Source organism: Lolium rigidum, chromosome 1 (genome assembly GCF_022539505.1).
Source record: "Lolium rigidum isolate FL_2022 chromosome 1, APGP_CSIRO_Lrig_0.1, whole genome shotgun sequence".
Taxonomy (NCBI): domain Eukaryota; kingdom Viridiplantae; phylum Streptophyta; class Magnoliopsida; order Poales; family Poaceae; genus Lolium; species Lolium rigidum.
In genome coordinates this window covers 330,145,288-330,166,890 of record NC_061508.1, presented here as the reverse complement: position 1 = coordinate 330,166,890, position 21,603 = coordinate 330,145,288, and the positions used below count along the sequence as shown (strand labels likewise).

The 21,603-nt window shown below is 47.6% G+C and overlaps 1 protein-coding gene across 1 annotated transcript; it reads right to left on the bottom strand.

The window, feature by feature from the left end:
• Positions 1-274: 274 nt before the first annotated feature.
• LOC124699637 lies at positions 275-3,931 on the bottom strand. The gene is made up of 6 exons (XM_047231911.1): positions 3,740-3,931; positions 2,728-2,922; positions 2,471-2,587; positions 2,235-2,384; positions 770-828; positions 275-657 (listed from the first exon to the last, which is right to left on the bottom strand). Exons 1-6 carry the CDS (start codon positions 3,914-3,916, stop codon positions 522-524), a joined length of 834 nt encoding a protein of 277 aa, XP_047087867.1. The 5' UTR covers positions 3,917-3,931; the 3' UTR covers positions 275-521.
• Positions 3,932-21,603: the final 17,672 nt, after the last annotated feature.

Below are 21,603 nucleotides of genomic sequence, written 5' to 3'. Positions count from 1 at the left end.
ACTAAAAAAGAAAAGGGTTGATGCTATGGTAGCATTACCTTTTTTCCTTCTCAAGCACAGCTTGGTCACTTTTTGGATCAAAGCGTGCTTGAACCATTGTAATCTTTCACAGACAAGACATACTGTTCACGTGTAAAAGGATTGGTTTTGCTTGCACTGTGCATATCTCTGAACGATTTAGCCACCATCGAACTGTGACATTGTTGAAGCAGTCACGAACCCACTTCGACTCTGCCTTTGTATACAGTTTTTATAAGACTATACTCCGAATGAATTACCAATAATAAGAACTCCAGTTAATCTCTTTACTGACGGACTAGACATATCGACAAGCTTTATTTTGATTTCTACCAAGGAATTTGAATAATGGGCCAAATGACTTTCTTCGAATGAAGACGCACTGTTATGCCCCGAACCTGAACCTACCCCAGAGCCTTAGAGTATACATCAATGACTAAACCAAATAGCCTCCCATTCACCAGCCTACGGACAAAAAGCGGACAAGATCCCTGAGGTGCTAGCTAATCCAAGTAGAAGAGCGTTACGATCTTCCGCATGTTCTTCGCCTCCTGGCAGGTCTCCATCAGCAGCCTACTGTCATGGAATGCAAAACATATCACCTGTTGGACCTTTGAGATGATGTCCATGTTGCATAACCTGAAAATATCAAGAGTTCTTTATGATGTAAACCAGAAAGTGAACCCGAAGCTAAACAATAGGATAGTCAAGCACTAGAGCTAAAAGCAATTGGAATGGAAAGCTACCAAACCTGCTAGCCTCTATTAGTGGTAGATGGTCATAGTGAGGCTTTTCAATCAAGTTTTGTACCTGCAATAAATTACAGAATGTCACTGAAACATACCATATGAAAACAGAGCATCAGGTTTCCAAGCTAAAGCAAGACAAGACACAAATAACTTCTGTGAGGCATTTTGTTGGAACTAATGCATGTTACATTAAAGGTATATGAAGCGATCAAAAATCCTAAGATACTACCAGAGTCCTACTGATGCCAATCCCTGAATTTAGTTCTGCAGTTCTAATTATACTGCCCGTATGTTTGCTTTTTTCCCTTTTAAAGGAAAGATGGTCTTAGAAGGATTTAGATCTCTAGAGCCTGGACTCATTACAAAAATTTCAGCACAAGACACCAAAGGACCCTGAAATGGAAATGTTACAGACTGGTCCATGGGGAAGTAAAACATGATATATAACTGGTGGTAAAGATGATGAGGCCAATTGTATCCAGCATAGCAGTGTTTGGATGAGCTGAGGTAAAGTTGCTCTATTGCAGCTGAGGTCCCCCAATGCTGTTTGCATGAGCAACTGCTAGGGTTTCAAGCAAATGGCCGAAGATGGCACCCTTTACCACCATGGACAAGACATTGAGATACTTTAACCATGCTGGTTGGCTTCAGTGAGCAGGGAAGATAGGGAGCAGCAGAACCAGGAGCTCAAATCCAAAGATGTCCAGATTGATATCTGGCTGACGAAGATCCTTCGCAGCAGTACGCAACACAGTCATGATAAACTCTAGTGAGTAAACAATGAATGTGGATCACCACTGCTGGGCGGAAAAGTTATATAGCATAGAACTCTACTACTGTACAGTGGCAAGATACTTCCCCTCTTGTCAGTGCCTAACCAGAAATGGATGCAGACATGCCTATATCGATCCTGGAGAAGAGGAGCTTGTAGAGGGGATATGGTGCAGGTAACAAGGTAAAGAAGGAAAGTGCAGGACATGCTTTTTCTCCTAGTGGGCTTGTATTGTATGTTCAAGATTAAAAATCCAAGGTCTTAAGTGAGAATAAGATAAACGCATGCATTTCTAAGATGCATGATAATGGGCATAAGTTTACTAATAATGGGAACCAACAAACTCACTAGTCAATGCAAGGCATCCAATCAATCTGTGATGATTGTCATCTTTTGAACATGATATAGATCCATCCAATAAACACAGTTTGATCACATCTTGATTGAAGGGTTCACCTCACAACTTCATGTTATTTGATTTAAAACGAAATTGTAACATAATGAATCTTCTCCATAATTTTGTTCTGGAGGCACTGAGATTTTGACAAGCAACCTAACAATACAAGATCACAAAATGGCAAGAACAGAAAATATTGTACAAAACAAAAGCTGAGAATTTAGGGATTCCAGTAAAGGTTTGGGACAAAATGAACTAGAAATGACCAATGCAGAGTTGAAATATTATAAATTCTTACTTTAGATAATAGCTCTTGGCTTTCAGGAGGTTGCTTCTTTAGACTTTGAGGCAAAATTACAGTGAGCAACTCTGGCTTTTCAGCTCTCAAAGCACCCCTAATAACAGCTGCATTAGTCCCCGAAGCACCAGATGTGAATATATGATTTTTCTGCAATGAACATATAAACGTTAACTAGATGTTTGGGGGAATCAAAGATCTAATGAACAATGATAGCATATAGTTCAGTGACATACTGTTATGACCATAGCATAACTCAGGATCTCAATAAGTTGTTGATGCATATACCCCATGTTGCGGGTACCAAAGAAACCTATTGATCGGGGTCCTTGCTGCTGAATAGCCAGCAACTCCTGTATTACCACCAATAAAATGAGACGAATCCATAGGATAAATAAATTCATACAAACAAATTTAGAGACTAACGGGGACAAAAGTCAAACTTCAAGTAAAATGAAGGAGAAACTGTAAAAATGGTAAAGCAAAAAGGTACCTGAAGGTAATCTAGATCTGGAAGTGGCTTGTATTCTGGTGCATCAACTGTTGCAGTTCCTCTAACAAGAGTCTCGACCTGAGTAGGGATCTTTGGACCGTCATCGTCATCTGGCCCAAACATAATAGCCTCATCTCGTCCTTGGCTCCTCCCATCGCCTTCATGCCCATCTCTTCTCATGTATCCGCAGAGAAACTATACGAGCACAATAAAAACAGCCCCTGGCAGTAAATCATTAGTGAAAACCAAATACATTACAGCATTCTGACATCAAAGAACAATATCTACGGTTCACACTGTTGCACGAACAAAGGCTTTTCTGTGGCAGGCACGTCTGAAATGCATCTGTTCCCACCCAGGTCGGGAGCGAACCGTTCAAAGAATCCTATTCAGGTCATATGGTATATAGCAGTTCACCGATTCCTACCCCAGCAACTCGAATAAAACACACAATAGCATATAGCGACACCTGTTGAACCGATCATAAAACAAGTCAAAAGAAAATAGTATTGCACTTGACAGTTTCAAGATTCCTACCCAGTCCACTCCAGAATAACAATATCATGCAGCAGCAACTGCTTAACTGGGCATAGAACAACTGAAAAGAGAAGCATTCCACTTTACAGTTCACACCCAACCACCCATCCTCAAAAGTTATGCGCATCTAAAGCCGTTGAGCTTTTAGAAAAATGGGATCTTGAATTACACAGTAACTTTGCGAGCATCGCAGATGTTAATACAGGACAGCCGAAGGTCTTATAATCACTTTGCTGGCGGGATATAGGACGGAAGGGAGCAAATTTGTGTTTTTTTTATCCTGAACGAACAAACCACGTTCTCGAAATCCATCCGTGATATCTGATTTTCATTAGAGACGATATGTCATCGGAAATCTAATGCTGTCTTCTTGATGAAAATTTACTGCATACGCATCGAAAATCAGAACAATCTATCTATAGTAGTAGCTACAGATGAAGCACCCGGGGGGATGGGTGGGGACGCAGCTCCTCACCTGTCTCGCTGAACGCGCGGCCTCGTCGGCCTCCAGTCGCCGGAGCGGCGCGCGTAGAGGGCCCGCCGCCGGCGCACGACGGCAGCAGGCGAAGGAGGCGGCGCATGGCCGGCGCGGCTCCCGGGCAGACGAAGGCGGCGGCGCGAGGGCGGCGGCTGGGCGGAGGAGAGAAGCCATGGGAAGGGAGGACTGGATGCAGCAGAGAGGCGAGGTTTTGGCTGCTGCCGCTATCGGATGCGGGAGAGGCGATATCCCGTCTCGTCTCGTCTCGTCTCGGGTGGATGGATGGATGGATGCATCCACACGCCCACACGACGGGCGCTTGTGTTTTCAGCCAGCGGACTACCACCGCCGGCCCATATCTCATGGGTCGGGACCCATGAGGTGTCATGATACTATTTTATTTTTTTCTTGATATTTGTTTGTTTAGTTGCTCACCACATACACCATGTGGTATTTTATTTTTTTCAATAAAGATACGAGTTGGATGCTTATTTACCCTATCCCCTCTTCCACCGCCGCGGTCCGGGCCAATCCGATGGCCTCCCTGCCGGAATGACCGTTCGGAGTTGGACTGGGAGAGACGTTGGCGTACATAGAATCTGTAGACCTTGTAATAGTAGTCTAGTTTCTAGTTGGTGGCCTTTTGCCTCGGCTATATTTCGTCCCCGGTGATAGAGGCGGTGGCCTTCGCAGTCATCCATCCTAGTCATAGGTGGTGAGGCAGATGGACTTGATTGCTTTAATACAAATCTTTTTGGGGTCCTCTTTATGTTTTTCTAGGATCATGTTGCAATTACCACTTTTTTCTAGGGTCCATCTTGTAACTTGTATCACTGCCTTGACTTAACGCATCACATCGAGATCCTTCATGACCATTCCCGCTCAAAAAAAATATAGTTGTGTGCATCTATGGATGCAAAGACCAGTAACTCAACGAGTGCATCTCGCCAGATTTGTGCAGTTGCATTGTCTATACATTGTAATCATCACCTCGTCACCTTCGTTAGTAGCCAATGGCACTCATTTCATAGATGGTTTCACATCGATTTTTTAGTTTTTTTATGACATGAAGGAAGAAAAAATCGAGAGAAATATATTGATTCTGTTATCACCAGAATTTGACCAAGTTAGAGGTGGGCCACGATCAAGATGGACGTGAAGATTGTACATGGAAGAAATACGTGAATCGGCCTTTTTTACCAAGTTGGGCTAAACTGCCCATGTATCTGTAACATATTAGATCGCATCTTAGTTTAGAAGTTAGAGTTTTACCCGTGCACGGTTTGGTGCACGCCCACATTAGAAAGTCCCCTGGACTATAAATATGTATCTAGGGTTTATGAGAAAAACAACAACCAACGTTCAACACAAACCAATCTCGGCGCATCGCCAACCCCTTCGTCTCAAGGGTTCCTCCGGTAGCACCATGCTGCCTAGATCGCATCTTGCGATCTAGGCAAGACGAGCCTGCCCACGTTGTTCATGCGTTGCTCGTACTGAAGCCTTTTTGATGGCGAGCAACGTAGTTATCATAGATGTGTTAGGGTTAGCATTGTTCCTAGTATCATATGTTGTCGTAGTGCAACCCTTGCGCATCTAGCCGTCCTTGTACCTCATCATGGGTGCAGGGCGGCACCCCGCTTGATCGTTATTTAGTAGATCTGATCCGTTACGATTGCTCCTTGATTCATCAGGGATTAGTTTAATATCTGCAATAGTTAGGCCTTACAAAGGGTTGGAGGATCCAGCGGCGTGTAGGGTGTAGTCTGCTGGCCCTAGACAGGATGTTCCGAGGATCAACCTCGTGTTGGTTTTTAGGCCTTGTCTAGGGTTGGCTTACGATCACCGTGCGCGAGCGCGAGGCCCAATCGTGAGTAGGATGATCCGATTATGCGGTGAAAACCCTAGATCGTCGTGGATCTCATATGCTTTATCTTGATCAAGCAGGACCACCATATATTCGGCCACCTTGGTCGAATCATGGGTGGATCGGCTCCATGAGCCGATTCACGGGATAACCCGAGAGCCGATCGAGGCTCGTATTTAACGTGTACGTGTGTGCCCTGCAGAAACTAAGCGAGGCATCATCCACACCTTCCCGACCAGGTATAGGTCGGGTGGCACGCCCTTGCAATTTGCATCGGCGCGCGACCGAGGAGGCTTTGCGGGCCGTCGCTCCGAGGGATCGGGGCCAGCCGCAGCCCTAGTTGTTCCCGGCTCTACGGTGTTGACCAGTCACTGCCCGCCGGTGGGTTTCTGACGTCAACACATTCTGGCACGCCCGGTGGGACCATCTTCAACATCAACCACATCGCCATCTACATCAGAGATGGCAGAAGAAACTCCGGTCACCTACGAGGAGCTCTCTGGCGAGCTCAAGAAGAAGTATGACGAGGTCAAAGCCTTCCTCGAAGCCGACCTAATCGGCTCTTTCCACAGGACCCGTTCCCATGGCATCAGATGGAAGGGGTTCTCACCTGAAGGCGCGCTTGATGGAGTGGACCTATCCACCCCGTCGAAGAACGCACCAGGTCGCCGCGTCGGGAGATAAACTTCATGGTGGCTCATTCGCTGCACCGCCATTCTGAGAGCCTGGTGAATACGTTGGAGCGAGTCGCTCTGCGCGTGATCCAGGAGATCATGAGCCATCAGTACTCTCCGTCAGGACCAGCCCTAGGGACTCACCAAGGGGAATTGCTACTCCAGTCCCGTCCACCGCTGCCGTTCGCGTTGGCAGCGCCCGAAGCGCCGAGCTCATCGGCCTACGTCGTCTACAAGATTGGTGGTGACCCCAGTGACTACCAATTCCTACATGACACGCCCAAGGAGATCCCGCACGGATACGCATGCGCATACGTGCTGATCGCAGCACCGGGGTACCCTCGAACCAGGTTGCTACAGCAGGGACTTCTGGAGCAACAGGAGGAACGTCGGAGGCAGACCCTGAGAAGCAAACGTGGCTAGCTAAATACGCCACCCCGACAAAACTCCCGAGCCCAGCTCCTGCAGTTGGCTCAGAACCGGAAAAACAAGCATGGCTGGTTAAGTACGCCACTCCGGCGAATCTTCAGGGTTCGGCACCTGCAGCCATCACCGCGGATCAGATTTGTACGATTCTGAAAGATCAGTTCGGCATGATGCCGAAAAGGAAGACGATCGGCTATACCAAGCCGTACCCCAACGAGTACGAATTGATCCCGCTACCACCCAAATATCGGCTCCCGGACTTCACAAAGTTCAGCGGATCAGATGGTTCTAGCTCCATCGAGCATGTGAGCCGATATTTAGCGCAGCTGGGCATGATCTCAGCGTCAGACGAACTGCGTGTGAGGTACTTCTCACGATCCCTCACAGGATCGGCTTCGGTTGGTACACGTCGCTGCCACCGAACTCAGCCCGGACTTGGAAGCAGCTCGGAAGAACGGTTCCATGAGCAATATCACTCGAGGCTTCCGAGGCTGGCATTGCCGATCTGGCACAAGTACGATGAAGCGCTGGGAAACAGTGTCGAATACATCCAGCGCTTCGAGACCGTTAGGAACCGATGCTATTCGGTTCACGTGAGCGAAAAAGAAGCAGTCGAGTTGGCGGTGGTGGGTCTATCATCATCGATCAAGGACGTGGCCTCCCAAGCGGACTACCCTTCATTAGCACACATGGTACGTAGGCGTCGGCCGTATGAACAACGCCACCCGGATGTCTACCAGGACAAATTCAAGCGCGTGGTGACCATGGTTGACGCAGGCGAAGATGAAGGTGCTACGGGAGAACAAGAGGTCGCAGTGGCCGAGTGGACTCGAGCGGCAGGCCCGAGAACCTGCAAATGGGTGAAGCCACCAGGACCTCCAAGAGGGTTCGACTTCGACGTGACGAAAACCGAGCAGATTTTCGATCTCTTACTCGCGGAGAAGCATATAAAGATTCCCGAAGGCCACAAAGTTCCCACGGTGCAAGAGCTGAACGGAAAGCCATACTGCAAGTGGCATAACACGTTCACCCACACCACTAACGACTCGCAGGGTGTGGCGTCGCAGATCCAGATGGCAATAGAAAATGGGCGACTAATTTTTAACCAGTATGCCATGAAGGTCGACACACACCCCTTCCCCGCCGTCAACATGGTGGAGTTTGCCCACCTTGGAGGGTGCCAGCCTGATTTCTCAGCCAACATCAGCATGGTAGAGCTTGGACACCACTCTGAGAAGGACGGGGATGAGGACAGCTGCTCTCAGAGCAAGGACACAGAGGGGGCCGCTCCATGCGACCGGCTCCGTCAAAATGGCAAGCGCTACGTCACAGAGGGGGAAGTGAAGAACATAAGATATCAACGACCCCTCTCTGATCACCTCCTCAATAAGTACGTGAGTCGGTATGATCAACGCCGGCGACACGGCGACGATGATGAAAGAGGTCGTCTGGCCAGAAACGACAGAAGACATCGTCGGCATAACCACGATGAGGAGCGGCAGGAGCGCCACGCCAGGGAGCAGGACGATACGGACAGGCATTGGGACTTCCCTTTCTTCAGACACTGCTGGGATTCAGGAATGAGCCGATTACCAACAATCGGCAACTGCCCAGAATGCAACCAGAAAAAGAAGGAGGCAGCCAACGTGTCTGTGTTCGAGCGCCTAGGGCCTCTCCCACCACAAAACAGACGTGCTGAGACCCCTCTGTTGGAAGATCTCGAGGATTCGGAAGACGAGGGGGAAGACGAAGAAGATAGGTGTCACCGTCCAAGATGGTGCCCTGATGGTCTCAGCCATTCACAAAAGCGCAGGGTTCAGCGATTACGCGGTCTGGAGGAAGCCGAAAGGTTATACTTGCATACGCTGAGAAAGGCACGACCTGATTTGGTCGCAAAAGTCCGGAGGACCCCGGATGAAGAGGGGCTGCCGCAAAGAAAAGAATGGCGCCCAAGCAAAGGAAAGCCGATGATGAAACATCGGGCGGCACGAACATGGTGCTCGTTCGTCCGGCGGAGTGTAGACCTCCACGATCACACGTTGCACCCGAGGTGGACACCGACGAAGCGCCCCAACGTGATAAAATCGGAGATTGGGCTGGTTTTATCCACCGACATGGACGAGTAGCAAGACTACGTCAATAAGCAAAGGTGGCGAGGCTGATCCTTGCGATCGGCCCTCCAAAATTTATGAAGGGACATTACAAGACCTTCACCGAGCAAGCAATGTGGAGGCCGATTCCAGCAATCGGCCGAAATTATCCTCACCATCTATTCTACCTGGGATCAGCGTTTGGCCCAACAGGGACTACCTGAAGAGCCGATACCATCAATTCTCTTGACAGAATCGGCTCGGGGGGGCACCTAGGTGGATAAAACATGAGGATATGAGATAGTACTACCAAATATGGGGCCGACACACAAATCGGCCTAAAAAATTTAAAAAAAAAAATTTTACAGCCGATGCAAGGGCATCGACTTTAGAATTGAGAAGTAGCCGATGCGCAGCCATCGACTCAAGAGGAATAGCTGTACGATCAGAGGGTCAATCTGCATGATCAGGTCAAGGATGGATCGCATTAGATCCGCCAAAGGAAAGGAGCCGATCCGACCGGCAGGGCGCTAAGAGCGGACCGAAGAAACTCGGGGGCAGCTCACCTTGAAGGCTTTCGCTGCCGGGAAGCCGATTTATGTGCAAATCGGGCCGGCTCTGCATGATCAAGCCTAGGCTCATTCCGCCGATTTGTACGTCCTCGTTTTGGTTTTTGCCTTGGCTAAAGACTCGGGGGGCGACGGGCCTGGTAGATGTTCTATGGAGGAGCCGATTGGGGCACCATCGGCTGATCTTTCGTCGCAACCTTCTTCGCAAATATGATGAGCGCTCGCTGAAAAGGACCGCTGAAAACGGTAGGAGAAGGGAAGGGCGGATTTTTGAAGGACCGATGCGGTGCTATCGGCTCATCACGCATTGGCAAAGGAAACGAATCGGCAAGATCAGTAGAAGAGGGAATCGGCTCAATCGAACTCGGAAGGAACCGGCAAATCAAATTGGGGAAAAGTTCTTCATTAGTAGGAGAGATTTCTTACATGGTAGAGCTGATTGCCCTCAAGGGGGAGTACTAAGGGGGTACATTGCCCCGTCTACTTCTACGGATCCTATGCTAAGGGCCCTATCTACGGGCCATTGCTGCCCTCGTCGTCGCCGTCATCGCCGCTGTCGGCGCTGCTCCCGGCCGGCTCGTCGTCGCTGCTCCAGCGGCCGCCGGCAGGACCTTCATTGTCCTCATCTTCCTCGTCGTCGTCGTTGTCGTCGCTGTCGAAGTCACTCAGATTCCCCGGCCAGGGGCAATGGCGCTTGGCCGGCGGCTCGTCGGGGGAGCTGTCGTCGTCGTCGTCCTCTTCTTCCTCCTCCTTCACCTCCTCGGAGGTGGCCCCATCCCAGGGGAAGCAATCATCCTCGCTTTCTTCCACCGCTTCCTTGTCGGCGAGGAAGCGGAGATCGCCCTCCCCATCAGTCAGGGACTTGTCGTCCTCTGACCAGATGGAGAAATCATGGCTGGGCTCATTCCCGGCCTCGATGGCGCGGCGAGTGTTGGCCGCGTGGACCTCCGCTGGGTTCCACTCCGGCGTCGGCTCGCGGGAAGAGGAGGACTCGGTGGAAAAGCCCGATGAGGCGGAGGAAGAAGAGGACATGGTGGCGCAGGAGGGCTTTTTGGGTGCTAATGCGAAGGAGATGAAGGAATAAACTGTGCGGAGTGGTTAAATAAAAGGGGATATAGTGGAAGTTTAATGCCCAAGCAGTTTCCGAGGACGTGGTGCCAGAACCGTCAAATCGTGCAGAGAAGGCGAGGAGGCAGGGCATCATGGTGAAGGATACTACAACGGTTCTGCTCTGCCACGACATGACCCGGCGAAGGAAAAGCGTAATGATTTTGGAAATGTCATTTCCAAAACCAGGGGGGCATGTGTTATCACCAGAATTTGACCAAGTTAGAGGTGGGCCGCGATCAAGATGGACGTGAAGATTGTACATGGAAGAAATACGTGAATCGGCCTTTTTTACCAAGTTGGGCTAAACTGCCCATGTATCTGTAACATATTAGATCGCATCTTAGTTTAGAAGTTAGAGTTTTACCCGTGCACGGTTTGGTGCACGCCCACATTAGAAAGTCCCCTGGACTATAAATATGTATCTAGGGTTTATGAGAAAAACAACGACCAACGTTCAACACAAACCAATCTCGGCGCATCGCCAACCCCTTCGTCTCAAGGGTTCCTCCGGTAAGCACCATGCTGCCTAGATCGCATCTTGCGATCTAGGCAGCACGAGCCTGCCCACGTTGTTCATGCGTTGCTCGTCATCGAAGCCTTTTTGATGGCGAGCAACGTAGTTATCATAGATGTGTTAGGGTTAGCATTGTTCCTAGTATCATATGCTGTCGTAGTGCAACCCTTGCGCATCTAGCCATCCTTGTACCTCATCATGGGTGCAGGGGCGGCACCCCGCTTGATCGTTATTTAGTAGATCTGATCCGTTACGATTGCTCCTTGATTCATCAGGGATTAGTTTAATATCTGCAATAGTTAGGCCTTACAAAGGGTTGGAGGATCCAGCGGCGTGTAGGGTGTAGTCTGCTGGCCCTAGACAGGATGTTCCGAGGATCAACCTCGTGTTGGTTTTTAGGCCTTGTCTAGGGTTGGCTTACGATCACCGTGCGCGAGCGCGAGGCCCAATCGTGAGTAGGATGATCCGATTATGCGGTGAAAACCCTAGATCGTCGTGGATCTCATATGCTTTATCTTGATCAAGCAGGACCACCATATATTCGGCCACCTTGGTCGAATCATGGGTGGATCGGCTCCATGAGCCGATTCACAGGATAACCTGAGAGCCGATCGAGGCTCGTATTTAACGTGTACGTGTGTGCCCTGCAGGAAACTAAGCGAGGCATCATCCACACCTTCCTGACCGGGTATAGGTCAGGTGGCACGCCCTTGCAATTTGCATCGGCGCGCGACCAGGAGGCTTTGCGGGCCGTCGCTCTGAGGGACTGGGGCCAGCCGCAGCCCTAGTTGTTCCCGGCTCTACGGTGTTGACCAGTCACTGCCCGCCGGTGGGTTTCTGACGTCAACAGATTCATAATAGGAAATTACCTTTTTATGCTCCAAGCAGATATGAAGTTACTAAAATAATTTGCCGATGGGACTATAATGCTTAGTTCACCAATATTTGTTAGCTTGAGGATAATATATAGTTACAAAGTGAAAATCCGTTTTAAAAAAATCCGTCTATCGAAGGTGTTACATTGCAAGTGGGATTGTTCTCTATCTTTACTATTATATTGGAGTTGCACTTTGACATCAAACATTGGGAAAATCCCAACAGTTGATCACACTTAAGAGCATCATCAAACATCTCCCACGCCGTTTAGAAAAAAATTGAAATGCATTTATTGTGCGTCAACCCAATCGCTACAATCAAGGAAATAGGCACGTCCTGGTACCAAAAATTAACGTCTAGCATCAATCAAGTCTAGTTTAAGGAAACAATCACAAATCTTTTCAGATCGCTCACAATTTTATTTGCAGCAAAGGATCGATCGCCACCAAGGTTTTGGCTCCCGAATGGAAAAAAAAATCCCGAGGGGGCTCAGGATTACCGGTTACCGCGGTAACCGAGAAATCCTGGCCGGTTGCCGGACGAATTCAAAAACCAAAATTTGAATTTAAATTCCTATGTATGGCCATTTATATAGGATATTTGCTAAAATTCGGAATTTTCACAAAAGTCCAAAAAATCGGATTTTTTTACCCGGTTAGACCATTTCCCGGGGGTGGTCGGGATATCCGGTTACCGCCCGGGAACCGGATTTCCCGAGCGGTAACCAAACCCTTGATCGCCACAACCGTCATCGTTCTACTTTCATCACAGGGGTTCGCAGACCTCCCGTCATTAGCCCTAAAACACCGTGGAACAGACAACGCCGATCACAAATCAGAGTCCCTCCAATCCCATTTTCTCCCAAAAACGCACGCCCCAGCACCGCCGCTCGACCCCGGCGTTGCGGCAAGATCTTCAACGACAACAAACCGTCCCCAGCGCCGCCGCCACCCAACAAAAGTGTGCCCGCTGCCGCACTGCCCCCATGTCACCACCCTGCTCATAGTGAGGACACTACTGTCATCCATGTCGACGTGCTATCTCCACTTCACCACCCTGCCCGTACCGAGGTTGGCACTGCCCTGCACATGCAGTCTTCTTCCTATTGCTATTGATTTCATTTTCCTTCCATTACGAATTACCAGTTCTGCCCCTATACAGAAATAGTTTAATCGATTGACCGACTTAACAGTCTGGCGCGAGCGTACTGCTCCTCCAAGGGGTGGGCTGTTCGACTCGAAAATTTGAAGGTATCCCGATGGCTCGGAATTTATGATATAACCAAATTGTTGCAAATGTTGATGGAGAAAATGAGAGGTTGTCAAGCATTTAGTGTGTGCTTTGTACTCTATAGTTGCATGAGTTTCTGGGTACATTGTGTCCTGAGCACTTATGATACAATTTATAATGTGTGATAGCTGCCCTTTTTACATCATGTAGGTTGGAAGGAAAATAATAATGTGCATGCAGTGGAGAAAATGAGTGGCCAGTTTTGCCATTGTGGCGGTGTTGAACAGATTAGCCATGTACAGCGACGCTTGGTCCTTGTGATTCGGTGGCATGTTGGCATGGCATCTCCGACGCCGAACTTTTTTTTTGAGGGTGAGAGAGCCTTATATTAACGATGTAACATACGAGTCATGTCCTGTGTTACAAAGTCCTGAATCACATCAGGAAGGTTGTCTCTCCAGATGCAGCTGCCAGCCGATCTGGCCGTTCTAGCCAGGGCATCAGCCACCCTGTTGTTCTCTCTTCTCGTGTGCAAGATTTGGTGATCATCCAGATCCTTCAGTAATGATTTGGCTTCATCATATGTTGCCCAGTTCTTCGATCTGTCGATGTGGCTGGCTCGAAGTGCCGTAACCGCCCTTGCACAGTCCAGCTCCAGTATGATCCTGGTGTAGCCCATGTCCTTCATCAATTTGATCCCACGCAGAGCAGCTTTGGCTTCAGCGTCTTCCGCGTCGTCACAACTGACCATAGGGGAGCAAGCAGCAAACAGGACAACGCCCTGATGGTCTCTCACAACAGCCCCAGCGCCACTGGGTTGGCCAATTCCGATGAAAGAGGCATCCGTATTTAGTTTCAGCCAGTCTACAGGAGGGGCCGACCAAGCTGCAGTCTTGCGAGTTTGCGAAGACTGAGAGTTGGCCTGGAGGTAGTCGAAATGTAGTGTCTTACCATTTCCCTCACATGGGTCGTGAGGCTGGTTGTAGGAGAGCAGGAAGGACACCGAAGTGGCGATCGATTCCTTCCCCTGCTCGTGAACAATGTCATTTCGCAGATGCCAAGATCTCCAGAACAGCAGCAGTAGAATTCTGCCTTTTGTGATAGCGTCGACCTGGTTCAACAGTAACAACAGCCAATCCTTCCCCGATTTCTTGAAGTGATGTTCTTTCGGAAGCTTCCAGTGCGCACGCATGGCATGGCGCAGGCCAACGGCTTTTGTACATTTGACAGCGGCGTGGTAGACATCCTCTTCAGCCACGCCACAGATGGAGCAGCGGCTGCAGACCTCCAGGTTCCTTTTGAATTTGTTGTTCTTAGTGGCTAGGGTGTCGCTGGCTAGTCTCCACCCAAAGACACGCACCTTAGGCGGCACCTCGGCCTTCCACACACAGTTCCATAAAGATCGATCGCCATCCGTGTTGGTGCTGCTGCTAGTAAAATCTCGTAGCTGATGTTTGAGACTATAGGCGAGACGGTAAGCACTCTTGACAGAGATCAACCCGTTCGTCTCGTAGTGCCAAGCAACACGGTCAGCTTGTTCCTGCTGCGGGAGCTGTATACGAAGGATGGACTGGGTGTCGTGCTCATGGAAAAGCTCGTGTAGCAGTGTGGTGTTCCAGCTTCTGTCTTCAGTATTAATCAGTTGGTTAACCCACCTTTTCTTGGAGTTCTTTTTTAGTGCCGTGATTTTCAGTCCACTGTCCCTTGGCAGCCATTGGTCACGCATAATCTGCGTCTTCCTTCCATCACCGATACGGTTAATGATTCCTACCTTGAGCAGCTCGAGACCAAACTCCACACCTTTCCAAACAGGGGATGGATCAGCGTAGAAGACCGTGTCTAGTATATTCCCGTGAGAATAATACCTGGCCTTGAGTGATGGGGTTCGTTGCATAGAAAACAAAAATTTTCCTACCGCAAAGCGAATAAAACCAACAGATCTAATCTATGGAACACCCAAGATCCAATCTACTAGATCTAAGCAACGAGATGGAGATGAGACTAACCCTCGAAGATTCCAAAGCCTACGAGATTAATCTCGTTGTTGGTGTAGACGATCGTCCCCGGTGCTGCAATCCGGCAGCACTTCCGTACTCGGTCGCGCGTACGGTATCGATGAAGCTCCTTCCTCTCCCCGTTCCAGCGGGCAGCGGAGGTGTGGTAGATCTCCACGGAATCCCAGCAGCACGACGGCGTGGTGGTGGTGGTGGAGAAGAATTCCTGCAGGGCTTCGCCTAAGCCGGAGCAGGAGAAACTGGGAGGGAGGAGAGGTGGCACTTTAGGGTTTCGTACGGAGAGGCAATGGCCGGCCAAACTACCCCACTATATATAGTCGGAAGGTAGGGTTAGGGTTTCGCGAAACCGATCTAGGGCCGGCGCCTGGTGGGCCCACACCACACCCTGGCGCGGCCAAGGGGGGCCCGCGCCGCCGTGTGGTGTGGCCCACTCCTGGCCTTTCTCCGTCTCCCCTTTGGACTCCGTCTGCGCGACAGAAAAATAAGAACTTCTGTTTTTATTTCGTCCAATTCCGAGAATGTTTCCAGAACAACTTTTCTTGAAATACAAAACAGCAGAATTCTTCCAGAACAATTCCGGCTCTCCTTGTGATGTCTTGGATCCTATCCGAGACTCGAACAACATTCGGTCTCCATCTCATATTCCGAATCTACTTATGCGACATCGAACCTTAAGCGCGTCACCCTACGGTTCGTGAACTATGCAGACATGGTCGAGACTCCTCTCCGAGCAATAACCAATAGCGGGATCTGGAGATCCATAATGGCTCCCACATATTCAACGATGACTTAGTGATCGATTGAACCATTTACATACGATGTCAATTCTCTTTGTCTCGCGATATTTTACTTGTCCGAGGTTTGATCATCGGTATCTCCATACTTTGTTCAACCTCGTTACCGACAAGTACTCTTTACTCGTACCGTGGTATGTGATCTCTTATGAACTATTCATATGCTTGCAAGCTAATCGAGATGACATTCCACCGAGAGGGCCCGGAGTATATCTATCCGTCATCGGGATGGACAAATCCCACTTGTTGATCCATATGCCTCAACTCACACTTTCCAAATACTTAATCCCATCTTTATTGTCACCCATTTACGCAATGACGTTTGATGTAATCAAAGTACCCTTTCGGTGTAAGTGATTTACATGATCTCATGGTCGAAGGATTATGACAACTATGTATTGAAAGCTTATAGCAAATTGAACTTAATGACTTGATCTTATGCTACGCTCATTTGGGTGTGTGTCCATTATATCATTCAACTAATGACATAACCTTGTTATTAATAACATCCAATGTTCATGATCACGAAACCATGATCATCTATTAATCAACAAGCTAGTTATACAAGAGGCTTACTAGGGACTCCTTGTTGTTTACATAACACACATGTATCAATGTTTCGGTTAATACAATTATAGCATGGTATATAAACATTTATCATAAACACAAAGATATTATAATAACCACTTTATTATTGCCTCTTGGGCATATATCCAACATTGAGGACCTTGGCACACAGGCTGTCGGGTTTCTGGATTAGACGCCATGCCTGTCTCGCAAGGAGTGCTTGATTGAAGAGGTGCATGTCTCGGAATCCCAGGCCTCCATTTCCTTTTGGCTTTGTTAAGTTGTCCCAGGCAGTCCAATGGACTTTCCTGTGATTTTGATCGTCGCCCCACCAGAAATCTCTAATGAGCTTTTCATATTGCTCGCAAAAGCCCAAGGAAAGCTTGAAAACACCCATAACAAATCCTGGCAGCGCCTGCGCCACAGACTTGATGAGAGTGTCTTTTGCACCATGAGACATGAATCTTTCAGACCAGTTCGTCAATCTTTTGTTGAACCGTTTCATAATTGGCTGGAGGCAATCATTCTTCATTCTACCATCCGGCGTTAGGAGTCCTAGGTACTTCTCCTCAAAGGTTGAGGTAGACACCCCGAGTATGGACTTGATCTCCACTTGTGTAGCCGACGGACAAGCAGTGCTGAAAAGGATCGAGCATTTGCTAGGGCTAAGGAGCTGACCCATGCACCTCTGGAACAAATTCAGAGCGCTGTCAACAACCCTGGCCTCCTCTGTTGAAGCTTTGAAGAAGAGGAGGCTGTCATCTGCGAAGAGGAGGTTAGAGATACCCGGAGCGTTTCTGGCAACCTTTAGGGGGGTGATATTACCATCCATGCATTGATTCTTGAGGATGCATGATAGGGCTTCTCCCACGAAGAGAAAGAGGTACGGGCTAAGGGGATCCCCTTGTCTCAAACCGCGGGAAGGGGTGAAGGGGTCACTAGTGTGTCCATTGATTCTGACTGAGAATCTGACTGGTCGAATACAGGTCATCACCCAAGACGTCCATTGTTTGCAGAACCCAAGCTTCAGAAGAGTCTTTTCAAGGAAGAGCCAGTCCACTCTGTCGTAGGCCTTGGAAAGGTCTAGCTTGTAAGCGCAGTGATTATCTCTTGGGTTTGTGCTTCTTTGGATTTTGTGAAAGCTCTCGAAAGCAATGACGACGTTGTCCATGATCAATCTGCTTGGGATAAAAGCGCTCTGGGTCTCTGATATGAGATCATCTAGGAAGGGGCGCAGTCTGTTTACAAGACACTTTGAGATGATCTTGTACACAACATTGCAAAGACTTATTGGTCTATATTCAGCCAAGTTCTCTGGATTTGTTCCCTTCGGTATCAGGACGATCACGGTGTCATTTAGGCCCTCGGGAATGACACCACTTCTGAAGAATCCTTTAACTGCCAAGGTGATTTCAGGCTTTAGCAAGGCCCAATTTCTTTGGAAAAAACGTCCTGGCATGCCATCAGGGCCAGGGGCTTTTAGAGGTCCTATTTGGAACAGAGCGTCGCCGATTTCTTGTTCCGTGAATTCACAACAGAGTTTCTCGTTTATTTCATCCGTGATTGGTGAGTGCAGCAGGTTAAGCAAATCGTCTGGGCACACCACTGGCCCGCTAGTGTACAGGTCCTGGAAGAACTTGTTCGCTAAGTTGCTGATTTCGTCTCGGCCATCAGTCCAATCTCCATTAGAGTCCCTAATCCTCGTGATTTTATTTTTTGAACGCCTCCAGTTTGCTTTCTTATGGAAGTATTTTGTGTTTCGGTCGCCTTCTTTCAGCCAGCTGACTCTCGACCTCTGTCTCCACATCATCTCCTCTCTGTGGAGTAGTTCATCGAGCTCTGCGGAAATTTTGCGTACCTCAACATCTCCTCCTTTTGTTCTTTTTTTGTTTCCAGAGTTTGCTCAACATCTTCCTTTTCTCACGTATCTGTTTGGTCACTTTGCCAAAAACCTCTATGCTCCAATCCTTAAGATGAGCATTGGTTTTGCTGATTTTGTCGATCAGATCAGTAAGGTTGGAGCAGGTAGGTGTTGCAGTCCAGGCCTCCTCAATGGCAGTGTTGAGTGAGGGTTCCTGATACGTCCAATTTGCATCACTATTTTGTATCATAATTTGCTGTTATTCATTGATATATTTCATATTGGGACACAATACTTATGTTATTTCATCTATTTTGCATGTTTCATCATTATTGGAGGATCAAGCGCCGGAGCCAGGATTCTGCTGGAAAAAGCACCGTCAGAATGCAATATTTCGGAAGATCAACCGTGGAAGGAAATTATACCAAAAATCCTATTTTTCCAGATGACGAAGGAAGCCAGAAGGGGGAGCAGAGAGGGCTCAAGGTGGGGCCAGACCACAGGCCGGCGCGGCCCATGGCCTAGCCGCGCCACCTTGTGGTGTGGGGGCCCCACAGCCCCTTTCGCCTCCTTTTCTTCGCGTACTCCTTCGTCCTGAAAACCTAAGCCACAGGGGGTACCCCACGGAGAGTTACAGCCGCCTCTGCGGGGCGGAGAACACCAGAGAGAAAAGAGCTCTCCGGCGGGCAGGAATCCGCCGGGGAAATTCCCTCCCGGAGGGGGAAATCGACGCCATCGCCATCGTCATCGAGCTGGACATCATCTCCATCATCATCATCATCATCATCTCCACCATCTACACCGCCATCACCACCGCTGCACCTCGTCACCGCTGTAACGATTTGGGTTGGATCTTGATTGTTTGATAGGGGAAACTCTCCCGGCATTACTTTCTACTTGTTATTGATGCTATTGAGTGAAACCATAGAACCAAGGTTTATGTTCAGATTGTTATTCATCATCATATCATCTCTGATTGTATTCCATATGATGTCTCGTGAGTAGTTCGTTTAGTTCTTGAGGACATGGGTGAAGTCTAAATGCTAGTAGTGAATTATGGTTGAGTAATATTCAATGTTATGATATTTAAGTTGTGGTGTCATTCTTCTAGTGGTGTCGTGTGAACGTCGACTACACGATACTTCACCATTTATGGGCCTAGGGAGTGCATCTTGTATTCGGTTGCTAATTGCGGGGTTGCCGGAGTGACGAAACCTGAGCCCCGTTAGTATACCGATGCAAGAGGGATCACGGGATCTCGTAGTTTAAGGTCTGTGGTTAGATTTATCTTAATTACTTTCTTGTAGTTGCGGATGCTTGCAAGGGGTATAATCACAAGTATGTATTAGTCCTAGGAAGGGCGGTGCATTAGCATAGGTTCACCCACACAACACTTATCAAAACAATGAAGATTATTTAGCCACATGAAGCGAAAGCACTAGACTAAAATCCCCGTGTGTCCTCAAGAACGTTTGGTCATTATAAGTAAACAAACCGTCTTGTCCTTTGTGCTAAAAAGGATTGGGCCACTCGCTGCAATTATTTCTCTCGCATTTTACTTACTCGTACTTTATTCATCTATTACATCAAAACCCCTTGAATACTTGTCTGTGAGCATTTACAGTGAATCCTTCATCGAAACTACTTGTCAACACCTTCGCTCCTCGTTGGGATCGACATTCTTACTTATCGAAGATACTACGATACACCCCCTATACTTGTGGGTCATCAAGACTATTTTCTGGCGCCGTTGCCGGGAGTGAAGCGCTATTGGTAAGTGGAATTGGTAAGGAAAACCTTTACTGTTTGTGCTGATTTTATTTCCGCCTACTTGCTATAAGTCATTATGGAGAGATCTTCTCTTCAATTTCTATTTGGGAAATCTACTACTACCGCAACGGTAGTGGATGAAGCGCCGAGTGAGGAAGTAATACCATATAAAATACCTATGAAAATTATTGAACGTGTTATGGATAACCGCTATGAAGGGGATGGAACCGTCCATCCTGGTGATCATTTATTGTTTTTGCATGAATTATGCGGGTTATTCAAATGTGCGGGTATTGCTATGAATGAAGTTAGAAAGAAACTATTCACTATATCGTCTGTCTGGTAAAGCGGCGCATTGGTATAAATTGCTGAAGAATGGTGATTCTCTTGATTGGGAGGACATTGTGCCTCTATTTTATTCCAAATTTTATCCTCCAAGTGAAATTCACAAAGATCGGAACCGCATATATAATTTCTGGCCTCATGATGGAGAGAGTATTGCCCAAGCTTGGGGGAGATTGAAGTCTTTAATGCTCAAATGCCCCATTCATGAGCTTCCTGGTAATGTTATTATTGATAATTTCTATGCAAGACTTTCTTTTCAAGACAAGACCTTGCTTGATACTTCTTGTTCTGGATCATTTACACGCAACAAATAAGAGTTTAAAAGGGACCTTCTTGATCGGATCCAAGAAAATACTGAAGGATGGGAGAACGACAAGGATAGAGAGTCAGGTATAATTTATGATTATAAATGCATTGAAGCTTTTATGGATACCGATAAATTTCGTAATATGAGTGCTACATATGGTCTTGATTCCCAAGTTGTTGCAAATCTTTATAAAGCTTTTGCCTCTCATTATGAATTGCCTAAGAAGAATTTTGATAAGTATCATGAACCGTATAAAGATAACGTAGATTCATCTGTAAACAAATGTGTAGTGATTGAAACTGTTGATAATGTTATTCCTGAAGTTTATATTAAAAAACTCATTTCCCTGCTAAAATGAAGGAGTACTCTGTCATATCTACTGCGGTTAATAAAAGTGAAAAGAAACCTAAAGAACCCGAAGAACAAATTAAAATTGAACCTCGCTGTTGCAATAGTTAAAGATCTTGTGACTCGAAAATGTGGAGGATGGTCATATTATTTTCTCGTGAAGATGCTTCTAATATTGTTTCACATCCTAATAAACCCAAACAAGTTAGTGTTCCTATGTTATCTCGTTAGAATTGGTGATCATTGCTATTATGGTTTATGTGATATTGGTGCAAGTGTTAGTGCTATTCCTTATGAGCTTTACACGGAGATTATGCACGAAATTGATTCTTGTGAACTTGAAGATATTGATGTGGTTATTCAGCTGGCTAATAGAGAAACTATTTCTCCAATTGGTATTGTTCGAGATGTGGAAGTTCTATGTGGTAAGATTAAATATCCTGCTCGACTTTTTGGTACTTGGTTCCGTCGCTAGTGATCATTGTCCTATCATTTTTG